The sequence below is a fragment of the Podarcis bocagei genome, assembly GCF_964188305.1.
Source record: "Podarcis bocagei genome assembly, chromosome: 10".
In the NCBI taxonomy this organism is placed as follows: Eukaryota; Metazoa; Chordata; class Lepidosauria; order Squamata; family Lacertidae; genus Podarcis; species Podarcis bocagei.
This window is the reverse complement of record NC_138135.1, coordinates 70811938-70831269: the sequence shown is the minus strand read 5'-3', so window position 1 is coordinate 70831269 and position 19332 is coordinate 70811938. Positions and strand designations below refer to the sequence as shown.

Genomic DNA, 19332 nt, shown 5'->3' with positions numbered 1-19332 from the left:
GGCTGGTATTCAGACTTCTACACCTAGGAAATTAAAATAAAATCACAAGTTTTGAATATGGTGCTGTGTGCTTTCTAACACATGACAGACGGATATAGGCAAATTCCTGGATGTGCCCAGGATGGCCGCACTAGTTTGATAGAAGGGATTTGTGCATTAGTAGGTGGAGCCAACCCATTCCAGCCAGGACTCTCGGGGGCATCTGTTCTGTGTGTCATGGTTCAATCCTGGAAATGTTGGTGCTTAGCAATGGATTTTCTTCCATTGCTGGGACAGAACTCCGGCACATGCACTATATAATAATCAAGAAACAAGTATTTCTGAGCATTTGCATTTTGCATTATTATTTTTTTGTGGCATCCATCTTCATACTTCTTCATTCACATGATGGCAGCAGCAGAAACAGGCACGCAAATGTCGCTTCGGTGGAGCACCTGTTTTATACCTCTTCGCCTCTTGTTGCCATGCGCAAGCCAAATAATAGGGTGTCTCAAGAAATACAGTCGAAACTTGTTCTTTGTACTGGGGAAAAAAGAAGGTTAATGAACCCTTTTGCCTGCATCTCAGCTTGCATGAGACAAGAGTGTTGGGTAATGGGATTGGCATACTACCAAGGTGCTCACTTTGTTTGTTTGAGCCTGGTCAAAATTTATTGAAGAATCTAGAAGATATTCCATAGATTGAAGGAGCTGGCTTCTTTTGGCCCAATGAAAGAAAAATACAAAGGGAATCATATATTTGCATAAAGTCTCTCTTTCTTTTTCAATATACCGGTAATTGTTTTGATTTGCTCATTTCAGGTGCTTTTCTTTCAAGAAATGCAAGACGATAAACAACAAGCTACAACAAAATAACACAATTCTAAATGTTCACCATTGAATGTTGGTCTCAAAATAGAATTCTGAGAGCATTTGGTTTGAAACTCAGTTCATATTTTCATTGTTTTTGTAGTGTGTGCAGAAGCTTATAATCCTGATGAAGAGGAGGATGAAACTGAATCAAGGGTATGTTGACTTTGTAGACTAAATGTATGTTTGTATTATTGGAAGACAAATTCAGGAAATATGCAAAGACACTCCTTAATAGAAGTTGTATCACATAAGTTTTTGAAAAATGTGTTAGAATATAAATTTAAAAACCCTTTTCTTTCACCATCATCTTTATTGTAATTTCCCTTTGATAGGAATCAAAGACTAAAGTTTCCTTTCCTGTGCTGTGTCTTTTTAATTTGAGATTGATTTAAAATTCTGAAAGTCTCAGTTATTTCCCTGACAATATTTGTTTAGTAGTATGATTTATATCTCGCTTTCCAGGGGTGTTCATCTAACTTGTCCTTTGGCCTCTTTTAGGATCATTTTTCTTAAGACTAAGAGAAGTGAAATAGAAATTGCAATTATTTCTTCCAGATTATTCACCCCAAAACAGATGATCAAAGAAACAGACTGCAAGAAGCTTGCAAAGACATACTTCTATTTAAGAACCTAGATCCAGTAAGTGGTGACTTTATTTCTTTTAACGATCCCAGAAACACTTAAGAGATTCATCTTTCAGGGAAATTCTGAGATGAAGCATGATTCTGGGGTTTTGTTCCTTTAACAACAAATCATTGTGAAAGTTGGTGTCAATATCAAGAGAAGGTATAGTATTGTCTGTAACAAACAATACCAACATTCTTTTAAGATAAGTTGTTAGAATTGTTATATTCTTTGTTTCCAAAGGCCCATGTAGTATGAATGTGTTTGCTTGTATGAACTTGATATTTTATAAAAGTTGTTTAGAGTAACATTGATGTCACTTAATCTGTTTTGCATTTTTGCCTAGCTGCTCTACTCCAAACTTAATACAGTGGACACTTGGGTTGCGAATGTGATCTGTGCGGGAAGCACGTTTGCAACCCGCAGCGTCGCGTCTGCGTACACGCGGGTTGCAATTTGGCGCTTCTGTGCATGCGCAAGCGTCGAAACCCGGAAGTAACCTGTTCCAGTACTTCTGGGTTCAGCGCGGTGCGCAGCCTAAAGCATCTGTAACCCGAGGTATGACTGTATGCATTTATTTTTAACCATCTAGACACAATCTGCTGCATTTCTGCTAGGGGCTGTGTGCGTGTCGAAGGCTCCTGCTTTCCTGTCTCTAGCTTGATGAAGATCTGTGCATTGTAGCAGAAAAGTGGCGTCCTCAAAGCTGTAATAATCATGCTTATGAGCTGGGAATGGGCATAGCTCAAAGGTAGCTTTGAAAACAAAAAGGTTCCAGGTTCAGTCATTGGCTTTTCCAGGTAGTGCTGGAACGCTGTCTGAAACTCTGAAGAGCCACTTTCAGTCATTGTAGACTCTGTTGACCCAGATAGGTGAATGGATTGACTCAGTACAAAGCAGTTTCTGGTAGTCTGATATTCATGTATTGCAGGGAGTATTGGAGTCAGTTCTATAATGTGGAAAATCGGTGCAGAAAGGGTACTAGCGTATAGCAAGGAGATTCGTACCTTGGATCCCGAACGCCCTGGAACTCGGACGCTTTGGCTCTCAAACGCTGCAAACCTGGAAGTGAAGTGATTGTTCGAGTTTGTGAACGTTCTTTTGGAATCCGAGCATCTGGCAGGGCTTCTGTAGCTTCTGATTGGCTGCAGTAGCTTCCTGCAGCCAATCAGAAGTTGCGATTTGGTTTTTGAATGTTTTGGAAGTCGAATGGACTTCTGGAATGGATTCCGTTCAACTTCCAAGGTACGACTGTATGGATTAATTTCACTCTGTTTTTGTAGCATTTGTGTCACTATTGGGTTGACTGTGACACCTATTAAATACTGTGTCTTCTCCAGGATCCCAAGCTCTTCGTGACAAGCACCTCTGTGCCTTCTGTGCTGACTATAACAGCTGTCAGAGTTGATTGAGGTGCAGGGATGGGTGTGCAAAACACTGGTGCAGGGAACAGGCTAATTTTTCACAGAAAAAAACAGTGCCTGTGCATTTTGCCTTTTATCTCAGGTTCTAAAAATGCTAGAAGCTTACTCTTTTTAAAAAATGGAAGCTGGAAATCTGGGGGTTATCCAGGAGGCACATTGCTCCCTTGCACTCCCCCCCCCCCCGCACCATGGATGCCCATGTGTGCAGGGGAGATTTAGGAGCAGTATAGGAAAAAGTAAAGGACTGGTTTCTCCCAGGGAGATGTGTCTCCCATAGTTGCAAATTATTGCAGTAGCAGTAGGTCACAGGATCCTTCCATAAACCAGAATCATCTGCTTTTGGTCTAGGGTAAACTGTATAGTAAGGCGAATATCCCTTTCCTGTGTACCTGCACCTCTTCCCTTGCAGGCTGAATGCCAAATTACCACCAGAGTTGTATATGCTCAGCAAGCGTTGAACTTGTGTATAGCTACTGGCTCTGTCTCAACATCACATCCACGTTTGCTGTGGAAATTTGGCACAGGCTAGATTTTTCTAACGCTGTGTGGAAGTTGTCCTGACAACACAACCGTGGAGGTAAATCACCATTATGACACATAAAAATTTGGAGACATTGATTCTGTTTTACAGAACCATACTTTTGAAGCAAGAAGGAATTGTTCACACATTGTGGCTGCAAACTGTGTGTGTGTGTGTGTGTGTGTGTGTGTGTGTGTGTGTGTGTGTGGTATGTGTACTAAATATTACCCCTCCCCATGCCATGTAGTATTTCACAGCATTTTGAAATAAGCTTTTGTATAGCTGAATTCTTTATAAAAATGTGGGCCGTGAGGCTGCTGAATGGAAGACAGCAACATTGCAGCTGATGTTCAGGGTTGGTGGCTGTAAGACAGCAGAGAGTGTAACAAGGACTGAGAGATTGGGGGGGGGGCTCGTTTAATCTCACTGTAAACAAGTGGTACAGTGACAATAAGGTATTTCTATTCTGTTTCTATTCTATTACAGAACCCTGAATTGTAATTACTTTTCCTCCACTTTGAGGTCAAATTTTATCTGAAGTGCACAAGTAAACAGTGTTCCCTTGTATTAGATCTTTCTTAGAAAGCAAGCAAATGGTGACGTACGGATTAGTCAGAACCATTTTGCTTCAGTGTGCAGTCTATTTGCATAATATGGGAACAAAGCATCATCTATACTGAAATGTGCGAAGGGATTTTGTGGCAGCAGCAGGGATGACGGAGCCCGTGGCATCTATTACTCGAACCGATGCGAGGTCTTAGAACATTTACAAGGCTTAAATGCAGGGGAATGAAACACAGGATGTTTATAGAACGTCTCCATCAGTTTGAGAAAGCGAAAGGTCAGTTTGGCTGGTACTGAAACCATAGGGGAGAGAAGGAGATTTGAGGCGCGGTAGTGAGAAGAGGCAAGGAAGCTAAGTAAGTGTTGGCAGAAGCAAAGCACATTGTTGGCTGCGGACCTAAATACAGGAACCTGAGGGAAGAATAGATGGAGTCAGACCCAATTCTGCAGGAAAGATGGGCAGAGAAGATCGACTGTTTTAAATTAGGAAGGTGTGTGGAGCAGGCCGGGAGAGAGAGAGAAAATCAAGGGTACTGATCTGCACAGGGTCCTGACTAGGAGCTAGGATGGTGGAATAAAGGCAGGCTTGAATGCAAAGCTGAGAAATAAGGTTGAAGAGAGTTGGGGAGGGGGATGTTGTGACTAAAGGACTAGAAACAAAAAGGCCTGTGAGGTGTTGGCAGAAGGGGAGTGGAAAGACCAGAGAGTTCAGAAAATGGGGGTCAGAAAGCCAATGGGTGAGCATAAGATGGCAAGGTCCACTTCTTGAGAAAGCTCCTGTATTTTTAAGGGCCACATAGAAGGTGAAAATCTGCCAAGCATAACCTTTCCCATCGCTGCACTCAGTGACATCTCTCCTTCCAGTTTTGCTTTTATGGGGTCTTGGGGTCTCCCCCTGGGGGCCATTTAATTCCAACTGTCAATCTTTACAATTGGGATGGCCCCTAGCATGAGGCAAGTAGTGTCGAAACCCAATGAAAACGTTGAGAGCAGGTCATTGGCAAGGAGCCAGGCTAGCTAGTAAGCACAGAAGAATAAACACAATATAAACAAATGAAAAATACAACAGGCTCCCCATCCCTTCATGTTATGCTGGCTAGCCAGAAGTACTATTTTCAACACACACACACACACACACACACACACACACACACACACGAAATGCCCTGCCTGGTATGCCAGAATGTTGAGATAGCTGGATTAGCTAGCTAACTCAACCTTGCTCTTTTTGCTTTCTCAATTTCAAATTCTAAACAGTTCTGCTGAATAGTTAAATACAGTATGTGGTTATTAAGAGAGACAGATTTATTACGTATTTTGTCTTGAATGCCTTTTAGTTTTGGGTCATACAGTACCAGAACCTTGGTGCCTGCCCATAAAACAAGCCTAGAATGAGAGACTTGGGTGATATGAGCAGGTTTCAGGAATTATCTTCGTTGCGAGATTTTGTAGGCGATCCACAAGTTTGTTTGGATCTTGGGTGTGAGCCTGGGTCAGTTAGTAGATCTAGGTGAGAGCCATGAGGCTGAGAGGTATTGAGGGGGGAAGTGTGTTGGAAGAACAGGAAATTTATCTTTGTATATTTATTAGTAATTCATGTGAATGGTTTTATTGTGGATTTTTTTTTAAAAAAATGTTTTTTTATTAAATATTTTCTTGAATTGGAAAAGTGCATACAGTGTCTCAGTTTTCCATTAATAAAATCTTTTCTACAGATCAGTTATATTCGATGTGAGACTCTAATGTTATAGACAGTGTAAGTTTGCGAAGAACAGAAGGAGAGAGAGAAAGAGAGAGAAGATTGGGGTAGTAAACTTTTTGTGGGTTTTTGTAAAATTTGTTGTTGTTTCCATTTGCTGTACAGTCAAACCTCAGCTCCCGAATGCCTAAAACCTGGAAGTAAATGCTCCAGTTTTCAAACGTTTTTTGGAACCTGAACGTCCGACGCGGCTTCTGCTTGAGTGCAGGAAGCTCTTGCATCTAATCGGAAGCCACGCCTCGGCCATCAAACATTTCGGAAGCCGAACAGTCTTCCGGAACGGATTACATTCGACAACCGAGGTTTGACTGTATAGTGGTTAGAGCATATGGAGCAGTAAAGAAATGGTCTAAGTAAATCATGATTATCCATCTTTGGGGATACTTTTTGTGTGCACAAAGCCCTCATAGTGGATGTTACCGGAAGTGTACTGTGCCGGCATCTTCTTATCTTGTACATGTGACATGATAGGACACACATGCAGCCCAGGGCTTTGCTGTCTGTGATGTAGGTGTTATGTACTGAAGTTCTCACCCTGGAGAGATTTGTCACATACGATCATTGAAGAAGCACACTCCGAGTGCATTGTGTTGGAGAGGCCCTATCTATACTATAAATGGCCTGGGGGTCGGTTTGTTTTTCGTTTTCAGGTGGACAGGACCACAATCTTACATCTAGAAAGTCAAGGAAAATAATTGTTCAGGTCACATGAGCCCAAGATTGAAGCCTGAAGCAAACATAATATACTGTACTGCCAATTTCTTAATCATAGTTAAAAGATCAGGAACAGGCTGAGTGCTCAGACCCTGTTTCCTTTTTGCCTCTGTTCACCTGCATTATTATTATGTCTGCACTGTGCTGATCAGGTTTACTTTTACCCTTGGTAAGCCAGCTTCAGAATCTGGTTGGAGAGAGAATGCTATATCACAGCTGACGCTGGAAGAGGAAAGGAGCAGAAATTTCCTTCAGAGAGGGTAGGCATGAGTGAGAGGGAGTTGTCTCCTCATCTGCATCATGTCTAAAACAGACCTACGTGCCAGTGTAATAAACTAAAAAAACATCCTGGGCTTAGGGAAGCAAATGCATGTCACAACTGGTCACAAAAATGAGTCATGTTTCCCCCCTTCTTTTTTTAAGTCTTAAGTCATTGCATTTGAGAGTAGCCTTTAAATTAGCTTCTTGGATAGACATGGGGATTGTGGAACTGCTCTGAGCTCCTGGAAAGAAAAGTGAGCAATAAATGCAATAAATGAATTAATATTATTGATTAACAGGAGCAGATGTCTCAGGTATTAGATGCCATGTTTGAAAAGTTGACTGAAGGAGGGGAGCATGTCATTGATCAAGGTGATGATGGTGACAACTTCTATGTAATTGATCGGTAAGTGTTTTTATTTTATTTTATGTACAGTGCGGTTGTGTGGAGGGCCTGAGAGTCCCAACATTATTTGGTGAAAATCTGCAATATTTTATTTACACTTTTTATTTTCCCAGTTTATAAACCGCTTCACGGCACTAAGCCATCTAAGTGGTCTACAATATAAAAATGAGATAAGTATTTCTAAAAGCAACAAAACCTTCCTTACAAACTCTTAAAACCAATAAAGGCATTTCTACAGGGGGCCTGCCTAATTTCAGCTGGTATTGATTCCCGGGTGCTGGAGCTGCAACACTACAAGCCTGGTTTCTGTTGAAAACTAAACACAGCTCTGGGGCATATAGTACTGTCAGCGGTGCCTTGGGCAGAAATCTACGGGGTTAAGTGGTCTCTTTGGTCTCAATGCTAAAAGCAAAACCTGGAAAAGGCACCTGGGAGCATACTAGCAGAAGTGTTTTATGGTGTCAATGTGATGCCCCTAATTATCTAATAAGCGGAATATTATGCAAGTATCGATACCTGCCACAGGCATGCGGGTGTCGCTGTGGGTTAAACCACAGAGCCTAGTACTTGCTGATCAGAAGGTCAGCGGTTTGAATCACCGTGACGGGGTGAGCTCCTGTTGCTCAGTCCCTGCTCCTGCCAACCTAGCAATTCGAAAGCACGTCAAAGTACAAGTAGATAAATAGGTACTGCTCCAGCGGGAAGGTAAACAGCGTTTCCATGCGCTGCTCTGGTTTGCCAGAAGTGGCTTAGTCATGCTGTACGCTGGCTCCCTCAGCCAATAAAGATGAGATGAGATGAGCTGAGATAAAGATGAGATGAGATGAGCGCCGCAACCCCAGAGTCAGTCATGACTGGACCTATTGCTCAGGGGTCCCTTTACCTTTACCCATACCTGCACGGCCTATGGTGGGTTGCTCCCTTTATTTGGCCATATTTCCCTTTGCCCCTGCCAGAGCAATAGTTGCAGCATCTTCTTCACTGGCACCCAATATACAGCAAAGAACCCCCCACCACACACAACCAGTGCTGAGCTACCAAACAGGCAGAGAAGGCACCGGCCTACGGACCCCATGCCTTTTAGGGGTCCTGCGACAACGGATCAAAATAATATTGATTTGACCTGGAAAGAAAATTGCAATCAAGCTTTCTTAATTCAATGTTATCCCAGTAGAGGGAGTGTATGAGGACACCCCCCCCGAGATTTTGACTGCCTCCATAGGGTTTAATCCAGCACTGCACACAACACACACTCCTTTGTGCAAATCACACCCACTCGTTCTCCTCTCACAATGCGCTTCCCAACCACAGTCAACCTGTGTCCCTGACAGAGGACATCTGATTTGCCTTGGCTGTTTGCATTATAAATGGCCATGCATGGCAGAAATCAGATGAATAAAAAGTATACTCTATGAGCAATGTAGTGTGCACAATCCAATAAATTAAGCATGCCAATTGTGATTATGTCCATAGAAGTTTACTTTTTGTTGGTGTGAGCTTGGTTGAGATTAAGAAGCAGTTTAAGCCTGTGTGCTTTAGTAAATAACAGAAAGATAGAACTAGGAGACTGGATTCAAATCCTTGCTCTACTGGTAACACCGTGGATCTCATGGGTTTCATCATCTCTGCTGTGGTTCTGCAATGTACAGTGGGGGGGAAAATGAATGCTGCAGAGGTAAGTGTTAAATTTTGGGGCCCCACCCCACCCCTTAATTCTGATAATGAAGAATGCATTTTTGATGTAAGCAAATATCAGCATTTCTTTTACTTTTAATCTTTCCAGCATTGCACGCACAATCTGTGTTCACTTTATGTATATCTTATAGAGGGACGTACGATATCTATGTGAAATGTGAAGGTGTTGGAAGGTGTGTTGGCACGTATGACAACCGTGGGAGCTTTGGTGAGCTGGCTTTAATGTACAATACACCCAGAGCGGCTACAATCATTGCTACCTCTCCTGGTGCTGTGTGGGGTTTGGTAAGTTTAATTCCTTTGGACTTGTCCTATCAGTAGGTTTTTAAAATGTGTGTGTGTGTGTGTGTGTGTGTGTGTGTGTGTGGTCCAAAATCAACTTAAGTATACACAAATGTTTGCTTAGCTGCTGTGTTTAAATAATTGTACAAATTATCGTTTTTAACCTGCCATTTTAACTTTGAACTTTTTAAAGGACAGAGTCACATTTCGAAGAATTATTGTAAAAAACAATGCCAAAAAGAGAAGAATGTATGAAAATTTTATTGAGTCGTTGCCCTTCCTTAAGTCTTTAGAAGTAAGTTATGTTATTAGTATTGTTTCATTTACTCTAACACAGTTATTTTTTGCAAATACATTTTGGTGTAATTAATTCAACATCTGGAATAATAATGGGGATTTTTTAAAAAACAAAAGCTGTGCATGCTTTTAATAGATTTGCTATAAAGAAAAACTGTTTTACTATGTGGTATGTTTTTGTACTCCAATGATCATTACTTATCATGTACGGATTCTGTTTCCAGGTATCTTGTCCATTGCAAGTCTCCATCCCTATTTTTTTCATTTGGTGTGTCTCTTTAAATGTTTTGGTTGGATATATATATACATGTTAGTCACAGTTGCTTTTCTTCAGGTTTCAGTCCATTGCCCTAATTCTCCATGTCTATAAGCCATGGGTAGCAAACTTCAAGCCTGGGTGCCAAATGTTCGTTCCCCAGGCCGTTTGATCTGGCCCTCTGAACTCTTCCCAGGCCACAAATGTTCTTGCCTGGCTGGAATATGTCATTGAACTTTGATAACATCTTTTGCTTGCCTGGTTGGAGGGCAGAGTCAGGTGTGTGACTGTGTGCAGAAACTAATCTGCTATCGAAACATAACGTCCATCATTGACATGAGATCCTCGTGAGGTATCCTCAGGCAGTGGAAAAGAGAAGCACACATATCTCCATATTTACCTGTGCAGTGCTGGAGGTTATGCATGTATATGTTAGCAAAATTTGTCTTCCTTTTTTTGGTTAAAGCTTTCGGAACGGTTGAAAGTGGTGGATGTGATCGGCACCAAAATATACAAAGACGGAGAACAAATCATTGCTCAGGTATGCCTTTGTGTTCTGTTTGGCTAGTTATTCAGTAAGTATAATGACTTTATCTGCAAGCAGATCACACATAAAAGCTTATTGGACAGCCTCAAACATTGAAGTACTGAATTATCTGACATACAAGAAATAGCGGTGTAATCTAAAAGGCAATTACAATGAACACCAGAGTTCTGGGAAATGAATTCAAAAGATAATTTGAATACCAATAATTAAACAAGTACATAAATTATGCAGTCAAAGGTGTCTCCTTATCTTATTGTATGAAGCCATGTGATAAACCACCTATGGTTTAGCTGCTTTTTATTTTTGAAACATACATGATAGCCTTTTAAATTCTTTTTCTCCAGGTGACATTGCCTGTACAAAGCAGCAGTGTAATTACCTCAGCATCAGCTTACATAGACCTCCTACTTTGCTTCTCCACGGACTTTCTAACCTACTGGACTATTTGATAAGGTCCCTTCCCGTCCCTGACCCTGTGGAAAAGCAAAGAATGTTTATGCATGCTTGCATGTGTGCATTTCTCTTTTTGTTTGGGGAGGGTGACCCACGGAAGGGAGAGAGAAGCAACCAGAGTGGGTGATGCAATGACACACTCCTAAAAATTCCAAATGGGCCCCCAAAGGTTGGTGACCACTGCCCCATCCACTTCCTGTTTCATTTGACTTCATGCACAGGCTTTTAGCAGGCTCTTCTTCTCTTTGGGTGAATTATGCCACAAAAAGCTGTTCAGCAGAGTGATTTATTTTTTTTGAAAAACATTTTGCTTTATTATATCTCTATACCGTACTGGCCAAGTTCAGATACAATGCTAAGCCAGGATTTAGCATTACGGGGAATGATCCTGCCTAAACCACGGGCCTAAGAAAATAAGAAGAGCGCTATTGGTTCAGCATTCCATCTTCTTCCACTGCGACCTGCCAGATTGCCTATATGGAAAGCCCCCAAGCAGGGTGTGAGCACAAAAGTACAGTGGTACCTCTGGTTACAAACTTAATTAGTTCTGGAGGTCCATTCTTAACCTAAACCCATTCTTAACCTGAGGTACCACTTTAGCTAATAGGGCCTCCCGCTGCTGCTGCGCCGCCACTGCCGGGTAATTTCCTTGGGCAAAGTTCTTAACCCGAGGTACTAATTCCAAGTTAGTGGAGTTTGTAACCCAAAGTGTTTGTAACCTGAGGTGTTTGTAGCCCGAGGTACCACTGTAATCACCAAGTATTATTCAGAGGCAAACTCTAATTAGCTTTCTTTTGAAGTAGGTAAGGTAAAGGTAAAGGACCCCTGGACGGTTATGTCCAGTCAAAGGCAACTATGGGGTGCGGCGCTCATCTCGCTTTCAGGCCGAGGGAGCCAGTATTTGTCCACAGACAGCTCTCCAGGTCATGTGGCCAGCATGACTAAACCGCTTATGGCGCAACGGAACACCGTGACGGAAACCAGAGCGCACTGAAAAACTGTTTACCTTCCTGCCACAGCAGTACCTATTTATCTACTCGCACTGGAGTGCTTTCAAAATGCTAGGTTGGCAGGAGCTGGGACAGAGCAATAGGAGCTCACTCCATTGTGGGGATTCGAACCGCTGACCTTCTGATCGGCAAGCCCAAGAGGCTCAGTGGTTTTAGACCACAGCGCCACACGAGCTCCTTTTGAAGTATGAACCATGGACTCAAGGAACTGTGGTTTGTTCTAACTGTTAGCTAGCTGCAACAGCTCCTCTGTGTCATGATCACTTTTGCCCTTGGAAAAGTAGTCTCTCTGTTGTTCTGAGCAGGATGGACAAAGTAAACTTATCATTTTTCTTGGCATAGTCCTTGAGAATAGTTAGCGAAGGAACACGTAGAGAAGGCGCCGCTTTTCCCACCCTTCGGTGCCTGTTTAATTTTTTGTTTCACCTGGGAGAATCTCATTGTTGGTGCATGGTTTATTTCCACCAATTCTCAGAGAGAACAGAGTGAAGAGGACTCTTCCGGATTAGTTGCAGGCAGATGAAACTCTGGCAAGCTGCTGTATCCGCTGCCCCACCCTTCCAGGCCTTGGCTGTTCTGCTTCTGCTTCCTCCTTTACCCCAAATTGATATTTGAGGATTGACTGAAGGAAATAACAGCTGAATTACACATTATGCATTCAAAACGCATGGGAACAGACCCAGCATTAATTAGGCTTGTTTTGATTATAAGGATGTGGAAGCTGCTCAGTTGTTTATGAGAAAAGGAAAGGATAATTTCACACTGTCACACTGATAAATGTTTTTGGTTTTACATTGTTCATATGCTTTTTCTTTTTTTAAAGCAATAGAACTACTAAATAACTACATTCATGTTTTTCTTACGGTGTTTCGTTTTTTAAAAAAATACAGGGAGACATGGCGGACTGTTTCTTTATTGTTGAATCTGGAGAAGTGAAAATCACAATGAAAAGAAAGGTACATATTGTATTAATGTAACTGAAAAAACTTGAAATATTTCTGCTTCTTTACATGGTAAAAAGAACATTTGTGCAACTTTAATGGCATATTTCATTTATCACAATGTATTGAATATTATATGAGCTGTAACCCATTGTTTAATGAATGTCTGACTTCTGTACCTTTTGCTTCTATACCTTTTAGGGTAAGCAGGAGGGAGATGAAAATGAAGCGGTGGAGATTGCCCGGTACACTAGAGGACAGTATTTTGGGGAACTTGCTCTTGTAACTAACAAACCTCGAGCTGCCTCAGCATTCGCACTCGGTACAGTCAAGTGTTTAGGTAATGCAAAGTTATTTTATTTTTGTATTTGCTTTATTTTATGCAGCAAAGAGAATACTGCAGTTTCTCTTGGAGAGCGTGCATACTCTGTAATACGTATTTTCTTATACCATAAAGCCAAATTTCATTAGCTGCATTAAGTTCAATCAACATATTAGAACTTAACCTGTGCCTATTGCTATGATACCTGGTGATATTAGAAGAATCCCTTTATTTACAATATTATGAACACAGAAGTATTTTAACACCTTTCAACATGTTGTTTGAAAGTTGTATTCATGTATGGAAACTGTACTCTGTGGTCCTCAGAAACCTTAAGAATATTTTACTTCCTTGACAAATTAATATTTGGACTCACTGCAAGCTTCGAGGGGTGACATATTTCTCTAACAGTGGATTCAGAGCTAAAATGATTTGAGTAATTGAATACATATTTCTTCTTCTTCTTCTTCTTCTTCTTCTTCTTCTTCTTCTTCTTCTTCTTCTTCTTCTTCTTCTTCTTTAAAACCAGATTAGACAGATTGACACATTAGAGCAGGAGTGGACAACTTTGGTTGTTGTTGTTGAGGACCGCATTCCTTGGGGGGGGGGGCGGGTGATTTGTCAGGACCGCATGATGCTGGTGTTGGGCAAAGCCAGATAAAATGAGATTGCCCACCTTTGTGTTAGAGAAAGCAGTGTAAACACCATCACCTGCATCTGTTACTCTTCATCCTGAAAGTTTTGGAATACAAAGTTGGATCCAAATATCTGCACCTAAAACAGATTTTAAAAATGATGATGATGATGTAGCTTTACTTATGAAAAAAGTGACTCAAAAGTGACTGACAAACAAAATAAAAATACTTTTGAAGATGCACAGGGATTTCTCAGTTGCAATACCTAATGCGCTACTTCAGAAGCTGCTGTAGGAAGTCTCCTGGCTTTTGGTTGAAGGCTTTTTTGAGGACCACAGAGACTGCAGTGGGAAAAGCACAGTTGGTGCATGCAAGGACATGGCTATTTTAATCTCGCCATGCTCTTTCCAGTTGTACTGATTTTAAATGTGTGCATTTTAAATAATCTTCCTATTATCATCTAGATTTGGCAAAGTGAATGTTGGGACTTTTTCATTCTCTTTCTTTCCCCCCAAATTTTTAGTTATGGATGTACAGGCATTTGAAAGGCTTTTGGGACCTTGTATGGAAATAATGAAAAGGAACATTGCGAACTATGAAGAACAGCTAGTTGCTCTCTTTGGAACAAACATGGACATTTCTGATCCCAGTGCATGAAGTGCAGAACGAAGCCACACGATCTGTTCATGAGAAATAGCACAGTAGTGGTTAGTCCACTGATAAATGTGTCTATCTTTCTGTAGATGCTAAGCATTTTTTTGTGATTTTACAGGGGATCGGGTTTGTTGGCATTTTATTTTATTTTCCCAACTTTTATTTGCGTGTTTTTACACTGTCGTTCAAGTGTATAAGTAAACACGGCTGAGAAATCATTATGTTGGCCTGACCTTAAAGGACTGAGCCCACCAGTAACTCAGCTTCTAGGTAATACTCCTAAAAGATCAACCCCATAAGTCTTTCATTTTTCAATGGGAATTTGCAATCTTATGTGCAGTTTTTGGGTTATAACCATTTGACACCTCTAAAAAAAAAGACCATGTCTTCTATAATAAAGTTACTAACATTTCTTTTAAATAAGTCTGTGATTGCAATCCAAACTCCTTGTGCATACTAGCATGTCTCTTTATTTTATTCCCCCCCACTCCACCCAAAGAATGGGTCTTTGCTTTCTACTTTTGGAGAAACATGTTTGTTGGTAAATAGCCGTGGTGGCTGTTAAGAGAGCTCCGCTTCACCTAAATAATACAGAACCCTTTGAACTGCAGCATATCTGTGGAATAAATGCATTCCTACTTGTTAAATAGTTAATGGTTTTTGTTAAATATCTGGAGGTAAAAAGAATAAATAGGTGTTGGTGGGGTATTTGCCACTGACATAAACTAAAGTCAGGGTTTCGTCCATATGTCAGATAAATGTGGTATATTGCAAACGTTAGTGCACCAGTGTTCACAAGTATCTAGTATAGAAGGCTATATATTTGGCTTGTTGGCTCTTTGAACGGGCTTTATTTAAGGTGGTATTTATAAAAGTAGTTACCAGAAGCCTTCCAAACAGCAAACCATGGCTTTGTATTCATGATCAGTTTTATGAGCTAGGTCTGAGATTAGCTTTGTATTTTTGTTTTTAAAGTCCACTTGATTTTATAAGAAGATGCCAGATTTCATTTAGGTATGTATGAAAGATACTGTAATACTTTACAAGATGTGGAAGATTTATGTAATGCATCTATTTTTAGTTGCACTTGATTTATATATGTGGTATTGATTATTTAGACTTGAGCTGGATCTTCACTGAAAAAAATTAATTTTGATTTAAGAAAAAGTAACTGTATAGGCAATGTTCATAATCGTGTATATAATTTGCATAAAACATAGTCTTCAAAGCAGTTTTAATCCTGGTATAATCTGGGATTAGCCACAAGGATTGCAGTGTCACAAGAACGATCCTCAGTTAAACTGAATTACCTGGATTTGGGGTGTCCTTATTCCACATGGTTTTTTTCTATTCCTTTTTAAAAGAAAACAACAACACACAATATGTTTACTTTTGTGAAAAGATTCCCCCTTGTTTCAGATTCAGTGAACTTGGACAGTTCCTACCCTATAAACTGGTTTTAGCTGAAATAATGTAAATGGTGCCTTAGGCCACTGCAGCTAAAGCCAGATCTAATCTGGTCATGCTCTCCTCCACCTGTCTCTGGTGCAGGGATGTGCTGGTTTTCAGTGAATGGAGTGGTTCAAGGAACTCATGGAACAGGGCCACAAAGAATGTATGGAATGGTCTGCAAGGGGAAAGGTCTAACACTATAGCTAGATCTATTTTTTGCCTGCTACAGTCAATCTAACCAGTTTGATTCAAAATAACCATGAACAAAGAGTACCAGTTTTTAAAAAAGTGTTGTCTTCCTTGGAAAAAAGGCTATCACTCTGCCTTCAACATAGAATACTGTTTTAACCAGCCTTGTAAATAAGCTTACAAAGTGTTTAACTTGCCTGCTAGAGGCTAACAAAAGAGGGACAATGAGCTCTGTCCCTCCTCCAGCAGCCCCATTGCATTTCTGTGTTGTGCCATCTTGCTGGGCACAGAGTAGTCCACTCGCTTGTTAGCATAGATTTCCATGCACTCAACCACACAGAATTCATTGTCACCTATGGCTACCAGGCTAGTGCTTAAATACAAGGCTGGCACACAGTGATTTCTTCCATTTTGGGCTGGAGAGAGAGTATTAACTTTGCAGTGCATATGTACGTTAGTGTAACAGTATATGGAACAGCTAGTGATTGGTACAAATGAAAAAGAAATGTACAAGGCAGATATTATACAACAATATTATCAGTGTTACATAATTTATATCATATGTTGTGATATAAATGACCAAGTGTCAACTTTTTACATAATCTTCCCGATAAAGCTCCTTTGTTCTTTGATTTGAAAAAGTGGTTGTGTTGTATACGAGGAAGAAACATCACAAAGTAAACTCCGTGGCCTGGATGCAAAGAACTATACTACTAGTTTCATATGCGGAAGGGAGCGTGTTTCTTGAAAAGAAGTCGTCTGTATTACCAAAAAAGGGACTTTCAAAAGCCATAGAGTGTGGCAAGTTCGTTCTTCAAAGTAAAACAAAATCACACCTGCAGTAGCTCTTTGGATCCTGACCAACAACTTTTATGTTTCTAACTGATTATTCTTAAATATTATGTATTAGTTCAGTGGGGGTTTTTTTGGGAGGGGACATTATGAATTACCTATGCGATAGTGAGTTCCACTCAAAGCCTAAAGAAACACCAGTGTCACCTCTGTACCTTTGAAATATCCTAGACATACACAATCACTGTAAGTATTGGACACTAGATTCAACATTTCACGAACCACACTATGCACCATTAAGATTTCTGTAGAATTCCTCCACCCCCTGCAATGAATATTAGGGCTGCAATGCACAAATGCACTCTTCCAGTCACTGAAAGCTGGTTTGCTTCTGGTAGTGTGTAGATTTAAAAATTAAGCCACCAGTATCTTACTTGGTCCTACCCCTTAGCAAGGCATGATCACACATTAAATAGAACAGCCATCTGTAAGAGGAAACAGGTTTACGTGTACAGAACTATCCTATCATGAGTACAAAAGACTGGGGTTTTTTTGCGGGGGGAGGGTAGTTTGCGGGGGGGGGGGGGAGGTCCCAGCAGCTAGTCCCTGTCTTTTTGTGCTGTGTGTGTTAGTAGATGATCACCACTGTCAGCTTTGAGAGTATCAATGGTTTGTTAGGCAGGGCCCAGGGAAGTGCCTCTTCCCACCCACCTTCCAATGCGGTCAGAGCTGGGAGGGATGATCGACTCTTGGGAGAGCTCCACAAGCACAGATTGGATGTGTGGCCATCTGTCTGGCGGCTGTTGACATTGAGGTCAACAATGTGAATAGTTCCGCTGGGAATGTAGAGTAGCTTATCTCGCTAAGGATGTTGCATGCTGTGGTTTGGAATATGGGTACCCAAAGTAGCCTGGGCAGTGGGGCTTTGTGACAGCCCTTCTCAGCAGTGGGGTTGCCCATGGACCTTGTTATGGCATAGACAGAATCAGGCCTGCCTTGGTTCGCCATTGTGCATGCTTCCTATCTTCCAGCTCTTTTCTTGGTACGGCCAGTATAGTGCTGAAGTTGAGTCTTCATCCAGGAAAAAGAGTTACATTTCTAGATAAGCCATGAAGAAATTATCACAAGATGTTGTTGTGATAAATGAATACATAAATGCACCTTGGGAAATGTGGGGGGGGGGGGAGCCACACAATTGTCCTTTGACCAGGGACATCTTAAATTTATGTGGAAACGGAACGTCACATCAGGATAAGTTCATAGTTTTGTATCCCAAATGGACTTCTATATGTAAAAAAAGAACACTTGTTTGTCTTTTTAAAAGTAAGATTCCCATGCACACATACCTGGAAGTGTGTACACCCAGCATGCTTGGATTGTACATTTCCCCAGCCAGGGGTGCCAACTTGAATAAAATATTTGGGGAGGGCAGTTAAGCCCCACCTCTGCATAATCAACCACAAGATGCAGCACATGCACACCATTTGAATGGCCATATCCATCAACTTTTTGGGGGTTACCCCCTCAAATATTTTATTGAGGGGGGCGAAGGGATCTTAGCCCCTAGGAGTTGGCTCCTGTGACCCCAGTTGTGTCTAGCACACTCCCAAGACCACCTGGAAGCCTCCTGTTTTATGTAATGTTGGTATAGAATCTGCACTCATAGGCCAAAAACTGCACAGTTGTTACACCTCAAAATCTGGGATTAAAGATCACGTGGGTTGGAGTTGACTTCATTGAAAAGTTATGAGATTCATTGAAATGTGAGATGGTGGCACACATGCGTAGGGCTAAGGGTTTAAATATTCCAAATGATGAAGATTTAAGTAAAATGGCTTGAGCGATATGCATTGCATGAAGACGGTTCAGTTGCTGGCACCCCCAATTTGAAAAAAGGATTTGGTGTAGAAGAATGCTATCTCTGCCTGAAGCTTTAGAAAGCCGCTGCTACTGTATCTCATACTGAACTAAGGGGACCAATAGTTTAATACAGTGGGTATCTTCCTGTGTACAAATGTCACTGCTGTAAAATTGTGCCACTTCTTCCTACAGAAACTAGCTAAAGCCTAAAACAAGAATATATTCCAACAGCATCACAACACCTTCCTGTAAGGGATGGTGTTTAGAGGCCTGTGTTAAATTAGACATCCAGGAGCATATAGAGGAAGTAACAGCTGTATTTTGAACTTAATTGGTTTTAGGAGTTACTGCTTTTGATACGTGTGTGTGTGTGTGTGTGTTTGGAATACTTTTAGAATATGGAAAATAATGATCTGCCCTGCACCTTTTGGATAGAGCAGAGTTTTCAAAACAACAACCACAAGGAAATATTCTTAATTTCCCTTAAAGACGTTTGTGTGCCACTCCCCTTTCCTGAATGTTAGTATTCTGTCTTTTTATTGATGCCTCTTTTTATGGTACCTACGAATTGTGGAGATTTACAATGTACAAAATTAATAAATAATTTTGAATATAGAATATTTGTCATGAGTCTGTGGATTGCATTATCAGATCAGTTCAAACATTTCATATATCTGCTTAGTAGCAGCCCTGGATCTTTTGTGAAGCAAAGAGCATGGTTCGTATGACGTTTATTCACATTGTTGTTGAATTTATATATGAACAAGACACTTGCACTCCCTCTGCTGGGCATGATTTGAGTAAGAATGTTTGAATTGGTGTCT

The 19332-nt window shown here is 41.0% G+C and overlaps 1 protein-coding gene across 1 annotated transcript in view; it reads left to right on the top strand.

Annotated features, from left to right (window-relative positions):
- The window catches only part of PRKAR2B (protein kinase cAMP-dependent type II regulatory subunit beta), a 64759-nt gene extending 45633 nt beyond the window's left edge, over positions 1-19126 (top strand). Inside the window, exons 3-11 of the mRNA XM_081211670.1 lie at positions 952-1004; positions 1407-1490; positions 7017-7123; positions 8950-9103; positions 9294-9395; positions 10120-10194; positions 12554-12619; positions 12806-12944; positions 14085-19126. Of these exons, the coding sequence (XP_081067796.1) occupies positions 952-1004; positions 1407-1490; positions 7017-7123; positions 8950-9103; positions 9294-9395; positions 10120-10194; positions 12554-12619; positions 12806-12944; positions 14085-14218 (914 nt within the window). The 3' untranslated portion in view covers positions 14219-19126. The remainder of the gene's footprint in view (positions 1-951; positions 1005-1406; positions 1491-7016; positions 7124-8949; positions 9104-9293; positions 9396-10119; positions 10195-12553; positions 12620-12805; positions 12945-14084) is intronic.
- The last annotated feature ends 206 nt before the right edge of the window (positions 19127-19332 follow it).